At 41.9% G+C, this 19,439-nt stretch overlaps 1 protein-coding gene across 7 annotated transcripts in view; it reads right to left on the bottom strand.

The window, feature by feature from the left end:
* ARHGEF28 (Rho guanine nucleotide exchange factor 28) overlaps positions 1-19,439 on the bottom strand; it is a 117,863-nt gene that overhangs the window by 2,779 nt on the left and 95,645 nt on the right. For 6 of the 7 annotated variants that reach the window (XM_032096682.1, XM_032096684.1, XM_032096683.1 and 3 more), the window contains 2 exons: positions 18,401-18,880; positions 14,846-15,146 (listed from right to left, as the gene is read on the bottom strand). In XM_032096682.1, coding sequence (XP_031952573.1) covers positions 14,846-15,146; positions 18,401-18,880 — 781 coding nt within the window. The remainder of the gene's footprint in view (positions 1-14,845; positions 15,147-18,400; positions 18,881-19,439) is intronic. The other variant, XM_032096686.1, reaches the window with a different exon arrangement.

Below are 19,439 nucleotides of genomic sequence, written 5' to 3'. Positions count from 1 at the left end.
CCCTAACTTAGTTGAACAGCCCTGATTTTTTAAAGATGAGGTCTGCATTTATTTCTTTCTGACAGTCATACTGGAAAAAGATTACAATTTTCAGCCCACAGAGGAAAGCAAAAATATGTCTACCTGTCTTCATGAAAACTGGATACATTTGGTTTGTTTATTTATTAAAAGAGACCTACTAGCAGAAGTTTCTCAGGTTCTAAACACTTACATTTTGGGGTAATTTTACCCACATTAATATTCCTTTTAAGTCCTGTGAGTCTATTCACATTACCAAAGTTATGTGCATAAGAATACCAGAGAGTAAACACTTATTTGAAAGATCTGACTCCAAAGTTTATGAAGTACATAATTGGAGAAGCCTAATTACAAATTTGAAAATACACAGAAAATTAAGAGAAACACCTTACATGCAGTTATTTTCCATCATCAAAACTAAACAGTAATTGCTCCACCAATTAAAACAGTAGCTGTTTCCAAACCATTTCTCATTAACTGTTACAACTATAAGCAGCAGAGCTGAGCAGTGGAAACTGTCAGCATTCTGGGAAAATAAATCAGATTCTGTCACTATCAAAATAAATTATTTATCACTATTTTAGCTGCTTTTTTATTCTTTTGGGGTTTTTTGTCTAAATATTTTGCATCGGGAAAATCTGAACAGCAGGAGAGCACCCTGGAGGTGAAAGTTCAGCTGCTGCTGGGGTGGCAAGTGGCTTCAGGCTGGAAAGGTTGTGCTTAATCCAACTGAGGAGAGATGGGGCTGGTTTTGGATGCACTTCAGGTGGCACTCAACACAGACTCTGCCTAATAAAAGCACAATGTGTCCCCAAGGCCAACACACTCAGCTTGCCATCAGGGAGGGTGGCCATTGTCTCTCCACCTGGTGCCATGCTGGAAGCAGCTGAGCCAGGAGACGAGCTGGTATCACAGGCGGCAGTGTGATGTGCCCCGAGAGCAGATGCATGTGAAGTGTGGAGGAAGTGCTAGAAATGGTAACAACAGTTTCAGGTGAAGGGAGAGTGGGAAAAGTGGACTGAACTGCCAGTCAGCCTTGGTTCTTGTAATGTAGAACAGTGACAGCAGCCAAGAAGCACCTCCTGAGCTCTCTGGTACAGCATGGGGAAACGAGTTACCCTTATCACCAAGCAGGAGAAAGGTGGGAGGAATTTAAATGCTCTCCCAAAACAGGGAGGAAATTTCTGAAACCAGACTTGAAAACATCAGCTGCTGTCTACTAAAGAACTCTGAGATTTGAGGATGCTCAGTAAAAATAAAAAATGAAAACAAACTGATTATTTGTGCAGACAGCAAGGCAAAGGGGCTGCTGCCAGAAAGTGCCATGCAAGAAGCTCTCCCATGCTCCCCTGGCAGCTGGGGCACCCACGGGAGCTCCCCAGTCCCTCTCCAGGCCCATTCTCTGCTGCACTGAAGCACATGTCAGAATTCACTACGGATCAAGACTCAGGTAAGTATGGACCATTGGCCTTTCATGAGCCTCCTTCAATGTGATTGTAGTTCACCTGTCGACATCAGCCATAAAATGAGTTCTGTGTTATTCCCTTTGTTTAAATTCAGCACGCACTTACATTTTTTTCTGCTCCCCTCCAAGCTACCGAGGGCTGCTCCCTCTGGAGGCTGTGTTTGGCTCAACAGCGCGCCCACCAGACTAGCACTCACATCAGCAGCACCCAGCAAAAGCCGGGTATGGCCCCTGCCCACACCACACCTGCCCGGGCTGGGCTCTGCCTGCTGCCTTGCTCCCACACCCTCGCACAGAAAGGACAAACAAAAGGACTATACTTGGCCGTAGCCATCCACTTGCTCATTTACACTGTTTTTCTTTCACAGTTAAGTAAGTGCAGAAAATACTCCCTGAGTATTTCCAAAACTTTAACAGAACTGAGCTGTAGCTCAGGTCCTTCCACAGACTACTCTGACACAGCTTTCTGCTTCCTCCCACTTCTGCACCAGCCAAGAGCTGTCAGCATCTCTCTGCACCCTGGACCCCAGAATTTATGTGCAAACTGAAACCCCCTTTACCTGTTTCTCACTTATATAAAATATATTTCTCCTACGATATTCCAGGTAACTTCTTCCTTAAGAGCAAGCCAGATCTGCAGCTGCATAATGGATACCCTGGGCAACAGGGAACAACAGACCAGAGAAATCCATTTTCAATGTTGGGCTGGTCAAACACCCAAGGCAAAAGGGGTGTGCTTCAGGCTGGTGACCAAATGTAATCTGTGACAGCACTTCAGCCTTTTGGGGACATGTAGCCTGTTCAGCCCAGCAGTGCCACACCTCAGCACAAAATACCCTTAAAGTACAGCTTTTACTCCTTTTTATCTCAGCTAAGACCATTTCATTAAATAAAGAAACCCCAGGCATTACCTGCAGTCTTCCCCACCAATTTTTGCAAAAGGAGTTGGAGGCTATTTCTAACAAATTCTTGATCCAATCACAAATTGTCTTATTCAAACAGATACTGTCAAAGTCAACACTAAAATTAGAATTTTTTCCCCATTTTCCTTGAGTTTAGGTCTGGTACCATGAGGACAAGCATCAGGAAACTGCAGAGAGGCACTCTACTCTTCCCATACCTTTTTAGACCACCTCAATATACCAACAATGGCAGGCCTGTCATATGTGGGATCAGTTCTCAAGGGAGTTTATAAGAGGACCTCAGTTTTCCAAGCAGGGTCGGGGTCCACACTCTGAGAAACGACAGCTCCTGGCTAAAAGCATGGTACTGTTGTAGGGAAAGGGGAAAAAAAAAAGTAGCATTCTGCATCCTTACTACCCTACCTTTTCCACAGCACTAAGAGACAAGATTAGTAGTATCTCACAAACTGCTGAGAAGGTGAAGGACAAAGGAATGGTATTTGCAGGAATCTGAAATCAATACATATCAAAACAAACAAAGCCCATGTACCTGGGGGTGCAGGGGATACAAAAGCCAAGTAAACAACTCATTAGTCACACTGATTCTCACCTCTTGTCTGTTGTCATAGAATGTAAGCACTTCCACATCAAATAAATACCAGATTTTCTCCTTCACCCCCCCCCCCCCCACCCCTCCTCTCCCTCACCCAGGATCACAGCTCTTAACGTAAGCCTGGAGTGCCCACAGTGACGATTATGGGAAGGACAGGAGAACATTATCAAGGCACTAGGAAACACTCCAGGCAAAAAACCTCTCAAATCTCTGTGTTTTGAACAGAAAAACCTTAGTGTTTCTCCTTCAGCTCTGACCTTGTTTTCACAGCATCACAGGATAATTCAAGTTGGAAGGGATCTCAGAAGGCCTCAGATTCAAACTCCTCCTTAAAGCTGGGTTAGTTCTGAGGTCAGGCCAGGCTGGATACTTTTACTTCTTAGCTGTTTCTAAAAAGGAAGGGGGGGGGGGGGAATAAAAGGCGGGGGGTTGGGGGGGGGGAGGGGCGGGGATGGAAGGAACACTCCACACGGATTTTGCAGACAATTACCTTGCTGTGACTTTCCAAGATCTGTCACATTGAACCTCTTTACAAAATAGAATTGCATTAAATGAAGAGTTATTTATGCCACTTTTAGCAACAAGTATGTTAAAGAGTCTCAAACCCACTAATCTTCTGAAATAATAAATAGAGTTAGGTTTTGGTTTTACATGTACCTATAATAACTGGTACCAAGTTCATCTGGACTGACAGCTGACACATCAGCTTCAGGACACAGCTATTTGAAATGGCAGAGCTGCTCTATTTAATCCCCATACTGGCACTCATGCATAATGCAAAGCACAAGCAGACACCTAAAAAACAGTGCTAAGTCTACCCGGTCTGGGATATTCAAAGGAATTCAAGGGAACAGGCTCTCATTTGCCATTACAGTTCAATAACAAACAGCAGCCGAACTCCCATGGGCTCCACTGAAAGTCCCCACTGGCAAATCCCGCGGCACCTCTTTGTCTCTAATGATGCTCCCAGTGGTTTCCATGCAGATTCATTAGCAATAGAGAGCCGATTAACCAGGGAACTCCAGGCACCTCAGCCTGTCTTCCTTTCCTCACCGTGAAAGACACCATGACCAGTTTTGATTGCTTTTTTTTAATGCCTACTAAGACTTGCCCAAATTGTGATGGATTTTCCATACTGCAGGTTCAATTGTTTATAGCTGGTGGAAGAAAGGGAATACCATGCAGCAGCACTGTGCGCCTGGAACACCACAGCATTACCCTGGAACGACCAAGATACTGCTGCTACCGTTTTAGAGCAGAACACTTGCTATAGAAAAGTCACGTGTAAGCCTTGAAGATTTGAGGACAACTCCCAGCAGTTTCACTGGCAGTTGAGATCCCACATACCATCAACAAATTAGGCCCTTCGCACCTCAATAAAGCTGATTCACAGCAGGAACTGAATTTGGTATTGGGTCTCAAAAAAACATTGGGAAAAATATTTTGACCCTACAGCTATCAAGGAAAGAGGAGCCTAATCCATTTCCCAGCTGACTGAATAAGGCAAGAAAATCAGTCTGGGAATTGTAATGCTGTTATTTACTTTTGACCAGCCCAACCCTGTGAAAAAGGAGCAGCTGCATTTCTTAGACAAACAAGCACCTTCATTAATAAGAGATCTTTACACAAAAAGCAGATGAGGAATTATTTCATAAGAGATCCTGCACTAATTAGTCTTAGCAGCTTTTGGTGCATTTTTTATTACAATACAGAGAACAGAAAGAATTCCATCTATGATGAATAAGGTCTGCAACATAACTCTTCTCTACATCTGTACTCTGGATTTTTGATCATGGTAAAATTACTGGGAATGCCATTATTCTGCATGTTTCTGCTCTTTGTGTAGTTGTTGGCTTAGGTAAAACAATGCAGTTCTGTTTTCAGGTTTTGTCTCATAATTCTTCAGAGAAGTTTGGTCTAGACAATTTGGACCAAATTCTTGGCTAACACAAAATACACATTTATTCCACCGAAATGGCATTTATCATAAAAATCCAACTCATACTTGTCTTAAAGCTCCAAGTTTTGGAGTAATGTGATGATGCAGTCATCTTGCTTTTATTAAGACCCAGTAAACCTACTATTTCTAACACTGGTGTTTACCAAAGGAAATATTTTAACACCAACTCAAGCTCAGACACCGACAGTGTCACTTTAACACCAAATTCATAGCATGATGATTAAAATTGATTAGGTTGATTAAAATTTTAACCTAGTTACATGGCTATGTTATCAGTTGCATTGGTTTTTAAAGCACAAGGGTTCTAAGCTATTTTTGGCATGCTGTTTTTCTAATGCAAATCAGTAAGAGACACTTAAAAATAGGTCTGACTTGAAATCATAACTTGTCTGTGCATTAAATACCCACAGTCTCACCTTGGCAGGCCAGACTGCCTCACAGCTGTCTGCTTCTGCTTAATATTAATTTATTTAGGTATGAATTCCCTATTAAACTGTCTTTGTGCTAAGCTTTGAAGCTTTAGATGGTCAATTACAGACAAACACGTGGTCCGACAGGTATTCTACTAACAACGAACACATGTTTTATTGACCTACTTCTTTTCCAGCTCATTAAACACAGCTGCACTCAAATGATCAAGAGGAAAGAACCATAAAACTCCAAGAACACCCTTCCTACACAGGATTACAAGGAACGTGACCAGCTGCTGCCGCGGGGCCACTGCCCCACCCAGGACAGCAGCACACCTACACAGGGCACCTCTCCAGGGGCAGGGCAGCTCGCCTGCCCACTGACAGCAGCAGTGGGGAAGCATGGGAAACCCCCACACCTCCTCTTTTGGGTGTCCAGTGCGGGTGTGAATGAAGTGGGCTGCAACCACTTCTTCCTAGCCCATCATCTGCAGAAGCCGTTTGGCCAGCAGGCTGAAGTCAAAACAAACTGCGATCAGTAGGGAACACTCCTGCTTGAATGTTTGATGGAGAAACAGAAACCCCACAAAGCTACAGACCCAAACTTCCAAGGAGTCAAGGGACAATGAACCAGCTCCCCTTTCTGCTGCCGGCCAGCACGTCCCCACACTTCCCTCACCCACTGTCCCAATTTGCACCCTGAAGATAAAACACTGTATTAAGGCTTTATCTCCTTTCCTCTTGAAAAGAGAAACAGCTAGCATTAACCCTGAAAAAACAGTCTCTGGAACATGAAGTCATTCCCTTTGAAACAAAAGGGGACATTTACACATCAAAACTCTTATTTTGCGCTGTTATCACAGACAGATGTTAGTGTGTTGATTAACTCTGCCTCATATTTTATGGACGCTCTTTGGTTGTAGGTTGTTTTGCTGGGGTTTTTTTCACTTTGAAATAAACATAAAATCAAATACCTTGGCAAAAAATCAGTCCCCAGTATTTGGCCAGTCTTTCAGGTGCAACATAAAGAAGTGTGCTCTGGACTTTGGCAACCATTTTCTTGCATAGCAGAAGAGCACAGCTCTGTTACAAAAGCCAAAAGGGGAAGGTAATTTATAAAACGCTCAAGTCTCCTCCTAAGCACTTTGGTTTTATAGGGTAATTTCCCAACAACAGACTAGATCCACCACTTCTTACTCATAAAAACTGCTGAGATCAAAACTCAAAGAGAGTAGCAGAAGAACACTAAGTCAATATACAGAATTGCTGCAGAAGAAAAAATCAGGCAGAGCACCTGTTTCAAATCAATTACATGCTAATCTTACCCTTTAATAGAAGCTGCTGATGTTGATTAATACAGGAAAAAATACAGGCATTACTACAAGAGTGAGCATCTGAGAGAAGCCTCTTATCTCAGAGTCACAAAGATACTTGTTCTCTCTTGAGCTCAAAACTGAGGGAAATATTCACTAATTTTTCATTGCAGTTTGAGTATTAGCACAGCCATTTCTATTTATTTCTTGCAGGAAGTATATGTGCTGATGTTTTCTTCTTGGAGTCCTTGAAAAAATCAAGAAAAAACTTGAAAGTTCCACATTTCCCAAATTTTGCATTGTAAGCATAGGAATTTTCAGTATGTGATTGAATATTTTGAAATGAATGCCCTTTTTAGTTGTTTGCTAAAACCTCTGTGAACATGTAACTGCTATAAAAACAGTTTGCATAAAAAGGTAAAGGAAAAATTGTACATCAAAGCCATAAAACCCCACAATTATTAAATGAGCATGTGCTGCCATCCCTTCAGCCAAGTGCTTTCCATGAGTGCATGGAGAGCACTTGGATGCATTTTCCTTACTTCTGCTCCTGCTTCTCCCTGCTATGAGCAACACTGGTCTTACCCTTAAGCCCAAATTCATCACCTCCTCCTCCTACCTCACCTTTACTACAAGTTTTAAAACACCCGCCTGTATTCATTTTCACTTTCAGATCTAAACTGCCTGTGTTTAATGCAGGAGCCTTCTTCAGACCTGCATCCCCTCCCCAATGGCACTGTGCTTCAGTGGCAAGTTGCTCTGCACAGAAGACAGCTTCCCTGCAGTTTTCCTGTCAGCAACAACTATCCTTCAATTTTCAAGTTCAATTAATAAAGAGAAAAAAAAAATCTCTTTTCATCCTTGCCAAATACACTGCTTTCCCTGTCTGCCATATATTCTCTATCATGGAATATATTCAATGATTTTTAAAGTACAGGGGTTTGGTTTTTTGTACAACAGACCTTAAACAAATACAGGAAAATCATATCTATTTTTTATCATTTATGTACCAGTTCTAGATCAGACTTCCAAGGAACACTCAAGGAATCTCAGCAGGTGAGTGTTATTAGTCTTCCAATTTGATTAAACTAAAACCAACTTCCACACCAGCACCAAGGCTCCTCCTCTCTGCCAAACTAAAACTTTACACCCAAAAGAAAATCTTCAATAGCATCTGGCAAGGGAGCAAAAGACAGACAATCTACCCCCATGCCTCAATTAATATTTAATAGCAGATGACGCTGAGAAGGTTTCATATTACTAACGCTTCATTATTTTTGCACAACATGCTACAGGCCATTTCTTGGAATATGTACAGTATTATACTAAATAATTAAAATGAGATTGTACTTTTCAAAAAAAGCCAGACAGATACACTTGGTAATTCAGCTACATGATTTTATAGGGTGTGTTTGCATACCCAGTATCTTGTAATATTTGGTCATCTATAAACAGCTTGTCTCATCTATTAGGATGCATTATTTATTCACACTAGGGCATCTATTTCAGGCTGCAACTTCATTACAAAACACATACAAAATATTTTAATGTACTAAAGCAGGGCACTGTAACCAAGTCTCCACCCACACTGAGATCGCATTTCCCAAGGAAAACAAAGACCTCCCTCTTGACATCAAACAACCAGCAAGACTGTTGTTTTGTGGCTCATTTCATGAGAGATCACCTCTTTCCCTGAAGACTTGTTAAGTCACAGCTGCACAACCCTGAGCTGGAGCTCAGGATACAACTCACTATAAAGCAGTTGTCTGGCTAAAGATCCTCTGCCCATGGTTTTCTGCTTTGAAAAGTTCTCCTTTCATCCCTCTACTTCCCTGAAACCTCTACCTACTGGAAAAAACATATCTAAGTAAAGAACAAATCTGCATAAAAGGGAGATCATCCACAAGATTCCAATTTCATTGATGCCACTAATTCTGCTGATCCCACAAACCACTGCACTGAAGCTGGTGGAACCACAAATGTGAGAAAAATGAGGAAGATTTAGCCATCATCCTATGGCTGCTTAAGAAGTCTGCAGACAATGAAAGCCTGAGTGTGGTGTGCAGATTTACACCAACACCAGTGGCACCTCAAAAGGGGCAGGCAATCTCTTTACTCCATTCATAACCTTAAAGATGTGCACGATTTTAAACTTCCCCCCACAAATGAATGAACTCTAAAGAAGATATTAGAAGGAATAAAATCAGACAGGCATTACACAGGATAGGCATTACTTACATTAATGTACAAGATAAAACCAGAATATCATTAGCTGCCTTAATTAAAAGGTTATGTAATAGTGCTGCATCTACTGTGGTTATTTTCAGAAATGAGGAAAGTGTTTTGAGATGAGAAGATCACTAACAGAACAACAAAACCTGAGTGCTACAGAGGTGAAAATCAAGTGTTACTCGAAATATACTAATTGCAGATGACATATAATGGCATATTTTTCACTTTGGTATCACACTGCCGTGTGATTTAGTCCCTTTTGCCATTTGCTTTAAACAAACCACAGCATTATTCCCAAGAGGAAAAAAAATACTTCCTCTCTAGTTCATTTCCACCAAGTATCTCAGAGACACTGACATCTTTCAGCAGAGCATGAAACTCAGTGTTTTGTGGGATGGAGAAGAGGCAAATTTGCTGTTGCCTGTTGCAGAGTTAAAAGTAAGAGCTTAATTGTTCTGATAAAGCCATGAAATTTTGAACTTGGAAGATGCTGGTGCTGATGCTGCTCAACTTCATATTCTTATATATTTCCATTTAATTTTTTTCTCATAGCTTACAATGAGCACCGAATGGGCTCTGTGCTCCCCTGTGTAGCCATCCACACTAAGAGTAGAAGGGATATGTTGAATACCCTTCAAAAAAAGCAATTTAAAATTGTTCTCAATGTGGCATATACTCAATTAGAAAAGATAAAAAATTTAAAGCAGCTCAATATGTCACACCTGCTCAGGAAGCTCCCCAGCAAACTGGGAGCTCCATGGGTCATATCATCCTTCACTTTTTAAAGATTTCCCTCTTTCCCTCTTCCCAAGTGAAAGAAAAACAGAAAGAATTTGCTCACTGGGTGGGACAGTGAAAAAAATGGCGCTATTAAAAATATTATTAAATATACCAGAAAAAAATTAAAATAGGTTGACAGACATCTTCACATGCAATTATGCAGGTGGTAAGGGGCTGGCCTGTCACTGACTCCAAAGGATGCTGTTATAAAGTGTGTGCTGTATGGGACACAGTTATGTTCCAGCTCAGATGAGACAGATGTACTCAGGAGTCCTGTCAGCAACAATAATATAAAAATTAACTCACATATGCAGAACTGTGGTGACTTTTTTTTTTGGGGGGGGGATGTTGCTAATCATTATTTAACAGGTTCCAAGTGATGAAAGCAATCTTACTCAACAAAGTCCTCAGCATAGGCTCCCATTAGCTACCTCTAGCACTGGCAGCAGTAGCTATGCTATCTGAGTAAGGCCCTGAGTTACTGAGATTTGCTCCTTGCCAAAATCCAGTCTTGAGTTGTAAGCATAGACAAACAGCCTGTACCACTTCAGATGGCTTTTTAACACTGTAGTACAAAGCATATTTCATCACATGGTTTTTATCACACTTGCATTGCACACAGTTTTACATTGTATACCTCTCCTGACTGCAACAAATTCACCTTAACACAAATATAAGGAAAGAACCAGGCCTATTGTTCTCAACCTTCCTGATGCAAACATGGAGCAGGTACTTTATACAATGTCATTAGGCCATAACTTATGTTAAGGCAGCCTTAGTGGGGTAGTTTAACCCCAGCCAGCAACCAAGCCCCAAGCAGCCCCTTGCTCACTCTCCTACCAAAAGGATCGGGGAAGAGAATCAGAAGGGTGAGAGCTGGAGAACTCATGTGTTGAGAAGAAGACAGTTTAATAGGGAAAGCAAAGGCTGTGCACACAAGCAAAGCAAAACAAGGAATTCATTCACTGCTTCCATGGGCAGGCAGGTGTTCAGCCATCTCCAGGAGAGCAGGGCCCCATCACACATAATGGTTACTTGGGAAGACAAAACTCCATCCCTCCAAATGTCCCCCCTTCCTCCTTCATCCCCCCTTTATACACTGAGCATGGTGCCACAGGGTCTGGAACATCCCTTTGGTCAGTTGGGGTCACCTGTCCTGGCCGTGTCTCCTCCCAGTCTCCTAAGCACCCCCAGTCCCCTCCCCAGTGTGGCAGTACCAAAAGCAGAAACAGCCTCAGCTCTGTGCAAGCCCTGCTGAGCAACAGCAAAAACATCTCTGTATTATCAACCCTGAGTTCAGCACAAATCCAAAACGCAGCCCCACGCCAGCCACTGAGATGAAAATTAACTCTACCCCAGCTGAAACCAGCACATAGACAAAAAATGTGCTGTTCCAAATGCCATCTATATTAACAATGGGAAACCAAAGCAAATGAATCTGATACAAAGTTTTAAGAATAGGTTCAACAGAGCAATCACCATTAGCATAATCTGCCTTAAGGAATAGGAAGGAAATTTCATATAAACTTTCATGGAGTTATAGGATACTACATATTGTTTCCGGAATATTTGCTTTTTCTATTGCAAATTAAATATTTTACACCTCTAGAAACCACTTATTTTATTGAAAGCTGCTATAAATTATTTTTCCAAAATCAAAATATCTCATTTGCTTATATACATACACATATATCTGTCCTTTAAAAATATTTAAAGGACATTAGTCAAATAGAGTCCTACTTTTGCTCCCTGGGTTTGCATTTGGCAGTTTATGAAGATCACAGGTTTTCCTATGCTCCCCATAAAGATTTAAACTACATTTTTCACTGCATCCCGTGTACAGATCCTTCATACTAAATGCCTGAGGTAAAACCCTCCCACAATGAAGTTTCAGTGGTTTTCCAGATCTATCACTTTTCAATTCTATTTCTGTAGCTACAACATCTGAATAAATAAAGTTAGGGTAGCAGCAGCAAACAATGCTGTTCACTTCAAAGTTTAAAAGAACTAAAATTGCACTGATTCCTGAAATCAAAGAGGTGAATCCATAGGTAAATCCTTAGGCATCACTTTGGCTAGTTAACCTGACATGTCAATTAAATGCAAGATTAATTAATTCAATTCTCAGTCTAGTCTGACACAAAACCTATACTTCCCCCTCATTCCTAATTAGCCAAAGTACTTGTTTCTTTCATGCAGATAATTTCATAACGATTACTGTAAAGCATTAACACATTTTTCTTTCAATCATATTTTCCTCCTGTTGACTGACACACCTTTCCTAGCGAGTTTACTTATGCCAGTTTCAGCTTTGTGGGAACTTGCCTGAAGGTCTTTAGTAAAGTTCCCTCCCATACACATAAAACAATGATATATAATCATGATGTTAGCTATGTGGAGAGACCTATGTCTTACCTTAGGAAATATGAATGGAAAATTATGCACTGGAGGAATGTAGCCGTTTCCATTTCTGTATATTTATGAAGCTTAATTGAATAGTACTTAACATATGGTAGAATGCAGTGTGATTAATTCCTTGGAAACTAGTTCAGATGGTGCTCCTCTTTAAATAATTTAAGGGGGTTTTTTGACAGAGCAGACTTCTTACAAAATACCTAATAATTCTGGGAAAATTAATCAAACCCAAGAAATTCCTTTTGTGTACACACAAAATTTTAACTATATATTAGGTCTGGCCATGTATGTATGTGGTACATGGCTATATGCAGTAAACCATACTCAGTATTTGTTTCTTAGTTCTAGGTTGACTAATTATTTAAGGATGTTTTTTTGAAAGATGATTATGAGACTTTATACACACAGCTGGTCGGAAGATGCACAAAAATGCCATGAAACATTCATCCACATGAAAATATTGACAATTTCAGCTAACTTTCAAGTTCTTTCCCTCACTGCATTTCAGTTCGTTGTCCTTCAAAGTGATTGCAAACCGACTATATCCTGCAGAGGTGTCAGAAAGTGGAGGCACAAGGTTGGAGATCTTCTTAAACTCTGCTAAACTCTCTGGGGAAGAAACGTGCCCAAAAACACTCAAGAAAAAGGAAACCAGTTTCCTTTTACAAAATGTTTGTATTGTTCAATTTGATTGACACTGCTTTGGAACAAGAGATTTGCTTAATTTCCATGTGCAGAGAGCCCTTTGGGGAAGCTTAGCACTCTTCTCATTCCCCATTCCCTCCCTGTACAGTAGTCCTGATGCATGACAGAAACAAGTCTGAATCATGCAGACTCGTGCACTCCATGATCAGAGCATAAAATTCTTGTCACCTTTTGAATCACAAATGCAACTATGGAATGTGATGTCACATCTCTCTGGGGGGAGGCTTCCAGCCCTGCCTGCTCTAGCAATGCAGTGGTGGGCTTCACAGCATCATCTGAACCATCAGAATGCTGCAAGGATTTGCTTCGCTCCTTTGCATAAGGTGTCTTGTGGCACTACCCAGGCAGTAAATGCACATTTTGCCAACACGACTTCATCAGAGAGACTTACACTGGCCTCCTGGGCAGGCTCTGTAGCCAGAGCTGGTCCCCAAGAGTGCTGGGACTGTCCCGCTGCCCTGTTACCACAGCAAGATAAGGATGTCTACGCAGGATGCATTGACACCAGCCAAACACAAAGCTGGTCCATTGTAGGTGTCTTAGAATCAGTTTATCTTAGAATCAGTGCCATTAAACTGGTACAAGCCAGTTTAATTAAAACAGATGCTCTCATGTGGGCTCAATAGAATGGTTAGCTTGTATCTGTATGTTCGTCAGTGCAAGCTTTTGAGAGGTTTAAACCCACATATGTGTTCCTTCTCAAATTTGCACTAGCTTAGCTAACTTATAACTAAAATGACAACCGCAGTTAAACTAGAACAAGTTTCACCAGGCTACTTATTTAGGCATTTTTAGAAATATTAATCTCTTTTGCTAATCAGCTTGGTTTGCTGATTGTGGTGATACAGCTAGCCTGCCCTACCTTTGATTATAAAATGCTCTTTTGGCAATCCACATACCAAGGACTAGTAAGGCTGTAACAGATGCCTGCTTAATACATTACAGGCAGTACAAGGAGCAAGTTCCTTAACCACTGATATAAGACAATTAACCGTTGTACCTGTGTATGTTTTCTACTCCTAATTCTACTGCCCACTGGTCTTTGCTGTGACCCACCTGAAGTTGGTGTGAGGACAGAGGTTATTCTGCACTGCCAACCACAGAAAAATGGGAGCTCGGGCACTGCTGCAGCATTGACATGCCTTGTCTCCTGAATTTCACAACTGTGCAGAAAAACCCACCAGATGACAATCTATTATACCAAAAGTGCACCACTGCCCCCCAAGAGTTTTAGCTGTTGTGTTTTTACACCCTGCTCTCCAACTCACACTAATGAAAGAAGTTAGATCAAAGCTAATATTGTGCAAAATGAGAAATAAACCCCAGACAGTTTAGTGTTTCTCCTAAGTTTTTAAGATCTTTGAGGAATTTTCAGAGCATGCAGTGCTCAGATAGGCAGCCTCTTCCACTCATTTTGGTAGCCACCATCAATAACTGCCATGCAGTCTACGTATGTTTGGGGATTCTGATAAAATCCAAGAATAAAGAAAGGTAATGCAGTAAGAGCTACTAACGTAACGTATAGTCAAGGATTGCATTATTCCTTAGAAGTGACACAATTGTCTGTCCACAGATCTTTCAAAATATTTTCATTCCTCAATGAAGCAAGAAAAGGGTGTTTGAACACTAATTATCATTCTAAGACATTAAATCAAAAGCTATTCCAACCAGAAATCCTCAAGTAATGCACATATGTTCTAAAACAATCAATAAAATGAACTTGAAAAAGAGTGACTCCAAGTCGCAAAAAAAAGGTCAAAAAGCATTGGGAAAAGATTAAGAGAAAAACACATTCTGAGTACTATTACACAGACACAAAAAGGAGTTTCGTGGGGTTTTTCAGTAATTTTCTGTATTTCTGTTCTGCTTATTTTCTCACCTACCATCAAAAATCTTGCAAAGAAGCATGTGATTGTTTTATCAAAATCTCTTGCTTCCACCACTACCAAGCTGTCTTTGTTCCTAGGACTATTCAGCCAGAGAGGTGGCAAACTGCCTGTACCACTTCTTAATTAAATAAAGCATTAATTACCATTGTTAAAGGAATCCTTGTTGCTTTTGCAGGAAAAAGACATCTGCTGGAAAGGACTAGTGGATTTCCACAGTGCACTAGTTAATGCTGGCTGACAAGAAGTGTCCATTTTGAGGTCCACCTGATTTTCACTAGTCCCTGCTACATCAGAATTTGAGATATTCATCCCATACACACCATCCTCATAAATGAGAGAAGAATCTGGTCTGTTGATTCTGCTTAGAGACACACACACTACAGCTTCCTTGAAGTAGAATGCATTTTCACCATGTAAGCTGTCCAACTGATTATGTCCCATTATCTGCAGAAGGGGAAATAAAACAACAAAAAACAAAACAGAGAATCTCATTTTCACCTTTGTCAAGTACCAGAATCACAGAATATGTCAAGTTGGAAGGGACTAATAAGAATCATGGAGTCCAATTCCCTGCTTCTCACTGTGTGAAACTAAAGTGTATAACTACGAGCATCATCCTGAAGAATCCTATACCAGGATGCATAAAATTAACTGCCAGACAGAATGGGGATTCATAGCAAATATTCATCCAATCTGCCAGAAGTTAACCTCAAAACACATTAAATTGGATGTGTGTTCAGGAACAAACGGCAATAGCCTAGAAGATCTGGTCTTAGCTCACCGCAAAACAGGTAATAACTACAAAGTAACAGATAACAAAGGACCGCTAACTGAGATGCACTGAGCTCTGCTGACTGCTTTCAGGGGGTTAATATTTTGCCTCATGGCTCTACAAGGTACCACTTCTGATACATAAATCTGCATACTCTGCAATCCAAAAATAACACTGTACCTCACGTGGATAGGTAATCACAGAGAACAGGGCTGCAGCAGCCAAACTGAGGATGGCGAACAGCTTTAGCAAGAAAGCCCGGGCTCCCAAGGGCTGAAAATGCAACTCCTGCAGACTCTTTGTCTGCAGGTGTTTATTAAGGCCAATCTTAAAAAAAAAGCAGGAGTATTAGTGTAAGTTTCTGCATTGTTTGGTCACACAAAACTATCTAGGTTCAGTGTAAAACAAAAACACTGGGCTGGAAATACCGGCTGACTGACAATCATTCAGACAGTTCTGCTGCTGCAAGGAGTATTGGAAACATGGGAAAAAGACAATCTTAAGGCCTGGATGGAATCAAAGCCATGTAGTCTACTTGAAATAAAAATACAGCAGCCTTACAAATAAAACATTAGTTTACAAAAACTACTACTCTCCGACACTCAGCATTTAATTATTTTGCCTCCCTCTGTCTATGTGATCCTGGATATCCCTGTATCAGGCTATCATACTTCAACTTCCCCTCCTCAAAAGATGTCACAAGTCACATCCATTAAAGCTGATGAGAAACCTCAGTTTTGGTTTTATCATCCACTTCTTAAGCACTGCCAAACAAGCCAAAACTGTAGCACATGCTACACTAGTAAAAAGTGTGTTCATTGTTTGGGCTGGCAAGCATGTATGGGAAAGTCATGTTCACATGGTGTTCACAAAAGCCAGGTGAAAAGGGGGAGGTCAGAGGCCAATCCTTTACCCCCTCATGCAGGCACAATCTTAGATGCCAAATGGTCTCTGCCTGTTATGGGTGAGTTGTCAGCTGAAAAACTATGGAGGTGATGGCTTGAAGAAAGGCTCTACAGATTTTCTTGTGAAAACAAGAACCTGAGGGGAAAAAAGAGCTGTTTGGGTCAGTGAGCCTCCCATATGTGGAAAAGCCAGACAAAATGTTTTGATTTTCAGGTGCTTTAGAGAACAGTAATGGAAATCAAGATCATACCCACCAAGCAGGGATTAGAGATGAGGATCCACCTGCCAGGTGAGCACCCAGACAGATGAGTTCAGAGCCAGACTGCATCCTCCACCCTCAACAAAAACGTAATTGTTTTTAGTATTAAAACACTTAAGCAGCTTCAGAGCTACTTTAAATTGTCCCCCCAAACAATGGTCATCTCCGAGGACTTAATACTGTCAGGGATGGAGCCACACACCAACCTCTTCCCCTAGGGGGCTGCTTGTTTCAGGGAACAGGACAGCAGGGCCTGACATGTGGGGTTCACAAGAGCCTGATGTTTGCTGCTCCTGGAGGTGCTCCTTTTCCTCCCTGGAGATAGTGGTCCAGGAAAAAGGGCCGCAACCAAAAACATCACTAAGTGCTTTATATGCTTAAGCACTACAATAATTTAGTTTTCCTACAAGGTGCAGAGACACAATGTATCTTATAAACACAGTAGCAAAGCAGAATAAAACACAGATTCTCATATTTACAATTTCTGTCTTCTCAGTTTAATAAACATCTGCCTAAGTTTGAGGGTTTTAGGGTATCCAGCTTAAAATCACAGAATGGCTGAGGTTGGAAAAGGCCTTTAGAAGACATCTGGTCTAGCCCTCTGCTCAAGCAGGGCCACATAGAGACAGTTGCCAAGACCATGTGGCTTTTGAATATCTCCAATGACAGAGACTCCACAATTTCCCTGCGCAGTCTGTGCCAGGGCTCCATCACCCTCACAAGAGAAAACAGTTTTCTGACATTCAAAAGGAATCTTCTGTGTTTCTCTTTGTGCCCATTGCCTCTGGTTCTTTCACTGGGTGCCACTGGAAAGAACCTGTCTCCATCTGCTTTAGAACCTCCATTTAGGTATCTATATACATTAAAAGGAACCCCCATTAATAAGAACCCTTTCTTCTCCAGGCTGAACAGTCTCAGCCTTTCCTTACTGGAGTGATGTCCCTGTATCTCAAACAGGCACTTCACCAGACATCCATCCTCCTGTCTCTACATCCTTTCTACAAGAAAGGCTCTATGCCTTTCTTGTTCTGGGGAGCCAGACTCCAGGTGTGTCCAGAGCAGAGAGGAAGGATCCCCTCACTTGACCTACAAGCAGTACTTTGCCCAATGCAGCCCTGGAGACCATGTGCCACCTTCACAGAGGGGCACGTTTGCTCATGTTCAACACAGGACTCCCAGGTTCTTTTCACAGAATCATAAAGGCTGGAAAAGATCTCCAAGGTCATTGAGTCCAACTTTGGACCCAACACACCACCATCACGTCAACTAAACCATAGTACTAACTACCATGTGCAGTCACTTTTTGAACACTTCCAGGGATAGTGACTCCACCACTTCCCTAGGCAGCCTGTTCCAATGCCTGATCACCCTTTCAGCAAAATACTCTTCCCAAACCAAACTTTCCCTATCACAGCTCTAGGCCATTTCCTCTTGTCCTCTCACTAGCTGCCTGGGAAAAGAGGCTGACCCCCACCTTGCTACAACCTCCTTTCAGGTAGCTGTAGAGAGTCAAGCTGTCTTCCAGCTGGTGATCCCCGGCGTCTACCCATGCAAGGGGATGCTCCTTCCCAGGGGCAGGACTTTGCACTTTCCCTGGTTAAACTTAGTAAAAGAAAATGCTTGGATATGCCTCAATCTCAGCTTCCCACAGGCTCATTCATTACATTAAGAACCAACAAAACCCAGATGTCCTGGCTCATTCGTCAAGGAAGGTCTCTAGCAGTGCAGTCAGGGATATAATTACAATGCGGAACCACACACCTCATAGTCCCCTGTGGGTGAAAACAGGCTGTTTTGCTGACCATGCTTCCAGTGCCACAGGAGTTTCTTCTGCATTTTCACGTTGTCTCTCTCTCTCTCCACCATTTTCTGGCCCTCCCGGAGCCTCTCCAGGCTCTGCTGGTACTCCTGCAGCTGCAGCGCCAGTCCCTGTCGGCTCTGCTCCAGCAGCTCCTCCTCGCACTCGCACTGGCACTCCCGCTGCTCCAGCCGGCCCTCCCTCGCCTCCTGCTCCCGCTGCCGCTGGTCACATTCACGCAGCCACCGCTGCTGGTCCTGCTGAAACTGCTGCTTCAACTGGTGTATGTTGGCCAGTTCCACCCTTTGTTTTTCCAGATTCCGGTATTTTTCTTGTTCCAAAACGAGGTTTAGCCGAGAAGCCTGGCCTCGACTGGTCTTCTCATTCTCTTGCAGTAGTAACCTATGGAGCTCTTTGTGGCTGTCCTGGATAGCCAGTACTGCCTAGACACCACAGCAAAATCAGACACAAATGTTTAAATATCAGCATTAATCCATTTCTTTGTTTTTACAGAGAATCATATAAAAATACTTCAGCTTTTTTTGGAGGTTATTCTTTAAGCAAATAGAGAAAATTCTGTAATCATGCCTTTACAATGAGGTATTTCTAAAATAAAACTCAATTCTTTTGAGCACTTTTAACAAGGCTTCTGGTTTACACTTAGTGTTATTATACATGTTTATGTTACAGCTGTGCATATGCACTTCAATTACAGCTGGGGGTCGTGTTCTCTCAGACGATGTAAAGACACATAGGAAAAATGATTTTTCATGGTTAAAGAGGGCAATAAGGCACTGGGAATGCTATACTCACCCAAGTATTCCTAACACAGCTGTGACCTATACAGATAAAACTGTACTGTTTCCAGCAGAGCTCACTCCAACTTTAAGGCTCTCCTTGCTAACCTGCAGCATTGCAGCACAGCTAACATCAGTCCTACGGCCACTTGCCAATACAGCCATGCCACCAGGACTGTACCGCTACACGCACCTGACCAAGGTG

This window comes from Corvus moneduloides, chromosome Z (assembly GCF_009650955.1).
Source record: "Corvus moneduloides isolate bCorMon1 chromosome Z, bCorMon1.pri, whole genome shotgun sequence".
In the NCBI taxonomy this organism is placed as follows: Eukaryota; Metazoa; Chordata; class Aves; order Passeriformes; family Corvidae; genus Corvus; species Corvus moneduloides.
Note: the sequence above shows the minus strand (reverse complement) of the source record. Positions and strands in the feature narration are given on the sequence as shown.